The sequence below is a fragment of the Equus quagga genome, chromosome 17, assembly GCF_021613505.1.
Source record: "Equus quagga isolate Etosha38 chromosome 17, UCLA_HA_Equagga_1.0, whole genome shotgun sequence".
Lineage (NCBI taxonomy): Eukaryota > Metazoa > Chordata > Mammalia > Perissodactyla > Equidae > Equus > Equus quagga.
The window spans coordinates 18,107,001-18,113,158 of record NC_060283.1 but is presented as its reverse complement, the minus strand read 5'-3'; the positions used below and the strand labels follow the sequence as shown (position 1 = coordinate 18,113,158).

Here is a 6,158-nt window from a genome sequence, read left to right as displayed (position 1 = left end):
TCTTGGAAACTGCAAAATTAAGACAGATGTGAAAACACATAACTGAATTCTGCTCCTCAGTTGAAAATTAAGAATGCTTCTCCATCTCCAGGTGCTTTAGATCCTCCAGGCAGCAATAAGAAGTTTCATATTACTGGTATAATTTCAAGCAATCAATTCCAGATAGTCTATAATTTTAGAGAATCAATATTTCTCAGAGTATGGAAATAGAAGTCACTCAATGAAGGGAGTTGTTCTGACACATTAAAGCTGTGGTTTGTTCTTGGAGAGACATGTTTCCTGCTGTATCTGAAGCTGGATTTATGTGTCTGTTGTAAACGGCAAGGCAGATGTTGACAGCCCAAGCTATTTTTTACTCTCTCACTTCATATTCGGAAGTCAACTAGCTTAGAATACCAGTTAACTTTAGCGTCCCATTAAGAGCTCTCATGTCCTCTGTCTTGCAATAGCTCTCTTTATAACCCCTTTCACATCCTGGTTCCTTAGGCTATAGATCAAGGGGTTGAGCATAGGTGTGATCACAGTGTAGAACACTGTAATGATCTTGCCTCCAGCCCTGGTGGACTTGGACTGGGGTCTCATGTACATGAAGATGGCAATTCCATAGAATAAGGTCACCACTGTCAGATGAGAGGCACAGGTGGACAGTGCCTTGTGCCTCCCAGAGGCTGACTGCATCCTGAGAACTGATAGAAGGATTTGGGCATAGGAAACAATGATGAGGAGAAAAGGAATGAAGACAATGATAATACTGAAGATAAAAACAACCAGTTCAGTAAATGAGGTATCAGTGCAAGCCAACCTCAGGACAGAAGGTACCTCACAAAAAAAGTGATTCAGAACATTGGGCCCACAATAGGGCAAACTCAAGGTGAGGACATTGATAATCAAAGAACTCAGGAAGCTACTGGACCAAGAAATGGCTGCCAATTGGACACAGGTTATTTGGTTCATAATAACAGTATAATGAAGAGGATGACAAATGGCTACATATCTGTCATAAGCCATGACACCAAGGAGAACACATTCAATCATTCCAAAGGAGAGGGAGAAGTACATCTGAGTAGCACATCTGGAGAATGAGATGGTCTTCTTTTTTCCCACCATGTTGAATAGCATTTGTGGGACATTGGTGGATGTGTAGCAGATATCCAAAAAGGACAAGTTAGCAAGGAAAAAGTACATGGGAGTTTGGAGAGGAGGTTCTATCTGGATAATAGTGATAATAATATTACCAGCCAACGTTAATAAATAGAATAACAAGAACATAATAAAAAGAATGAACTGCATCTTTGGATGAGATGAGAGCCCTAGGAACACAAACTCAGTCACTGTGAAGTTTGTTTTTATCATATCCATTTTTCAGGTCACTTCCCTCTTACAGAACTAGCCACTCACCTGAAGACAGAAAGCAAATGCCCTTTATGTCACAATGTTGAGAATTCAAGACGTAAGTAAGAAAGCAAGGAGAAGTATCGGTCTGAGATTATATCTTGAGTATCTGAATTGTACCACAAACGGAAATCTTTTCTTTGGCTTTTGGAGGGAATATTCTCTTGATGAGATTAAGAATTTCAGACCCAAGTACTGATTAAGTTAAGCAGATATATTTGTCTTTTCTCTAAGAGTATGCTCTTTTGCCCATTCATAATCTTTCTAAACCCTGCTTATTTCTCAAAGACTTACTCATGCCTCATCTCTTCAAAAAGATCCTATTATGTCACTGTTCTATACCTAGCAACAGAGCAGCATGATGCAGCACTCAAGTAAAAAGCAGTGAAGGACATTGCTTCATATGGCACCCATTAACCTAAAATTAAAGGGAGAAACAGCAGCCTATGGGAATTCAGTATCATACTGATGTGACCCTCTAGTGCTTAAACACTGTGATACCCTAAATAACAAAGGCTGTGCACACCAACAACAAAACCAGCCATGGATCACAGTAGTTGCCAATTCTCCCAGCTCTACCACTTCCATATTGCAGGGTCTTGAATGGTTTCACTATGCATAAATTGAGCATAATGATAGAACCAATTTCTTGAGGAATAAATTAAATAACGTGTATAAAAAATTTAAGGCAATGTCAACACGTAGGAAACAATCCACAAATAACATTTATTATTAATAACCCTAATAATATACAGTATTGCCACATCTATCTGGAATTTGCTTCTCTAATAAAAACCATTTCAGAGAAATAATATTATTAAAAAGATTCTAGGTCTATTCCCTGAGAGCTCGCTAGTTCCCACCTTACACTTAGCTTATTCACAGATTTAATATGTTTGGTTAACTGACTTGCAGGCCATCAGCAGATTAAAAGCAATAACTTACAAAGATATGGAGTAATGAAGAGTTCTAGAGGTAGGCACAGCTACAGTAGCAAGAAGAAGCTGCCAATCATTCATACATTCATTCATTCATTCCGTTTTTTACTTTCTTTCTTCCTTCAATAATATCTCTTTGATAATCTAACATTTACCAGATGCTGGGTACATGTAATAGACATTTTCAATCTCTCATAGAATTTATAGTCCAATTAAAGTTGCAATGAAGGAAAGAAATTGATTCCTGAGGGAGTGGAGTGTCTTATCAAGAAGGCATTTATGAACCAAGTAAGTAGTTGTAGGTCGTGAAAAATACAACTTTACATAAAATATGCTTTGTCAAATAATATTGATTTGCATGTAATATGTTTTAGAGGGTTTTCTTATATTTTGAGTTAAGTCAGGGCATTTCAAATCAAATAATTCAATGAACTGGTTAACTAAACTGTCTAATATATGAAGTCCCAGTATAAAGGAGGGATGGGCCTGGAAATAGGAGAGAGAGAAGTTAAGTCACAGTCCTGTTTTTATCAAAAGTAGCAAGAGAGGGAGTAAGCAGGAGAGGTTACAGAGTTCCCTTTCAGCCCCTCCAAACAGCAGTAAAGAGTTCTGCTGCAAATTAAGAAACGTTTTGATGATTTTTAGGAGTGATTATAATGACAACAAATGGCATCCATAGTGAGTATCTCAGTTGATAACAAGACGGCACACAATCAGGAGATCACATACTAGCAGTAAAGCACATGAGATCCACCACTGGAGAGCTGAGGTTATATGCCTGGCTCCGCCTTACCTCAGCTGAGAGCCTTTGTACAATTCATATCAGCAATCTGTGCCTAATCTTCCTCATCTGTAGGATGGGGGTAACAGGAGCAGCCTCATGGAGTTGATAGATGAGGTAAATGAGATGACACACGTAAAAGCATCTAAAACAGAGTTAGGCATATATAGTAAGGGCTCAAGATATGTTAACTATTATTACTAGGATCCATGTGATCCTCATTAGAGAATCTTTGTTAAGTATACAGAAAAATGATTATTGGCAATCCTTACTCTCCCTCCAATGACAGAGAGACTAAGTCTTTAAGACAGTAAACAGATTGTCCAAAGTTACTTGAAAGGAATTACTGGATATACATGCAAGCACCTACAACACATTGTATACAGTATATCTACATCTATATCTATAGTAATCAGAAACACATAAAAATGTTAGCTTGGTTCCATAAGCATGCATGTATATGTAGAATTGTGTTCACATAAAGGAACATAAATATATTGGTTCAACATTTGACCACTGTCTATATTTTGAAGACTCAATAATATAAGATAGTCCCTTAGGTTCTCTAAATGCCAGGTGCCTCAGAGAGAATTGTTAGTCACTTTATGGCTGCAACTACTGTAAGTCAGCTACAACCCATTCAATTGTCAGTTTTTTAAGATATAAATTTGTTTTTATTTTTATCAGAACACAGAGAGCTGCATCTCCAACATACGCAAATAGGAGGAATAAAGACACTTTTGTAAATAAACATAACACCCACAATATGAAGCAAACTCATCAAATTAAATATGGCACTGAAAAAGCCCTATAAGCTTTGTAATTACCTGTAGATTCTAAATAGGCATCTCAAGCAAGCAAGCAATCACCTAGTTAACTGTAAACCCTTCATTTTACCTCACAAGTCAAAAGCTACTACTGCCAAATGCCTTCTTCCAACTTGTCTGCCTGGAAAACTCCTATTCAACCTTTTAAATGCTAGGCATGTATGGTGTCCTCTTTGAAACACTTGTCAATTTAATTCACCCAGACATTTAATCAGAGCTCCCTCTGCTAAACCATTTCCATCCTTTGAACATTCTATTGTACGTATGTGTGTGTGCGTGTGTGGGCGGGGGTGATAAAAATTTATTAGTCTATCTCTTCTATTGACTTTGGATTTCTAGGAATCCTCTCACCTTTTTTTTTCAGGTTTTTCCATTCCTTAGTGCATGATAATCACTGTTAATGTTGATAAAACTTAAACCATTCCTATCTGTTAAGTTCTGCTCCTCTTAAGTCTTGAGCTCAGATTAAGAATAAATTCATGTTAGCCATGATGTTAGCAACTTAATAAAGTCAAGCTAAGTCATTTACGCCCTGAAAAACATTTTCTGAAAAACACTGTTTCATGCTCAAAAAAGCTATCTAACTCAGTTTGAAAAAAAGAAGTTGATATGATGATGTCAAGAAGGTAGAATGAGTGCTAACTAATATTTCACTCAAGTTTCAGGTTATTTTGGCATCATATAGACACAGCATATTAGTCGTTTTATGTATCACATGGATAATTGACTCACCTTTCCTTTATGCAAGTCACAGGAAGAAATCTAAAACGTATCTGACACCAAACTAGAAGAGACTAACGTTCCTTCATAAAATCAGGATTTTCAAAAGCTAACTCTTTAAACTTTGTAATTTAAATTGCTCATATATCATTTTCTCCAGTGTGCAATTAAATTGCTTATTAAGTGTGATAGATTTCATAGATAGTAGTTATATTGTTGGTCTTTGGTGATACCTCATTTTCCAGGAATAATTTTGTAAGGCCTTATAGCATAGGGGTGAAAATCAACTTTGGAGAAGGACAATCTTAATATGAATTTTGATTTCACAATTTTTCTACTGGGTCACTACAGCAAGTTTCTAAACTTCTCTAAGCCTCATTTTTCTCCTGTTACATGGGAACTAGATTAATACCTAATTCATAGGATTATCTCAATTACGTTAGAAAGTACATGTAGTAGTTTTAGAATAGTATCTGATGCTGAGCAAGAACTTAAGTTGTAGCTAACAACATTATATAAACTTCAAGTTTATTCAATTTGCTAGAAATATACTTGTGTTCTAAGAGTGAAAGGGCCATTAGACATCATGATATTGGATGTACTTGCTATATCAGCTAGAGATGTTTAGAGCCTATGAAAACTCATGTAACCCCTAAGTGTGTTCAGTATTGCTAAAATTTCTGATGCCGTTTCATTGGTTATCAGTTTATCAATCAATGAAATGTATTATTAAAAGATGAATTTAAGAACTAAGCAGTTTCTGGACTAAGAAGAGTAAAGATAACATGGTTTTTCTGTCCCTTGCCTAATTAAGCAAGAACATTAGGAAGAACTACAAGGAAGCCTATAAATATTTTTCTAATGAGTCCATCACGCAATTATGAAAATTATACTAGAAAAGTAATGATCATGTTTTAAATAAAAACACCACTTGCAGTGCTTGCAAACTGCAGTATATATGGTCATTTAGCACTTAGTGTGAATTAGTTTCACAAGTCCTGTTGAACAAATAATTGGGATCTGCTTTTGATATAGCATCGAGGAGAAAGAGGAACATGTGAAAGCAGGGGATCCTGGAAGGCCATGCTCTAAGAGATGGCCAACCCCTAACATTAGTGAGAATGCTATGTTGGAAAACATCATAAAAAAGTTAGAGTTTGACTCTTAAGAGGCAAATAATTCACCCCCACCCCAGAAAAAAAGCTTTCTGGAACTATGAAAAAATAAAATCACCAAAAAAAGATACAAATTGCTACCCATTATAGTTCTCTATTACATGACAAGAATTTTTAAGTGCTTTGCTGGCAGTAAATCACATCTTCATAGCAACTACCAAATCTATTTATATCCATTCTAAAGATGAGAACATTGAAGATCAGCTATATAACTTTACCAATGACAGAGTATTTAGCAGAGACATAATTTATGCTCGTCTGCCTAATTCCAAAATTTCCTTTAGTTAGATAACTCCTGGCTTTATTTTACTATTACCATTGATAT

The 6,158-nt window shown here is 36.1% G+C and overlaps 1 protein-coding gene across 1 annotated transcript; it reads right to left on the bottom strand.

Annotated features, from left to right (window-relative positions):
* Positions 1 to 426: 426 nt before the first annotated feature.
* Positions 427 to 1,359, bottom strand: LOC124228617 (olfactory receptor 2G3-like). Its single transcript, XM_046643148.1, has one exon. It carries the CDS (start codon positions 1,357 to 1,359, stop codon positions 427 to 429), a length of 933 nt encoding a protein of 310 aa, XP_046499104.1.
* Between the last annotated feature and the right edge of the window lie 4,799 nt (positions 1,360 to 6,158).

Bases quoted from the DNA above. Each gene is read 5' to 3' on its own strand.
- LOC124228617 (XM_046643148.1), bottom strand. From the start codon at position 1,359: ATGGATATGATAAAAACAAACTTCACAGTGACTGAGTTTGTGTTCCTA.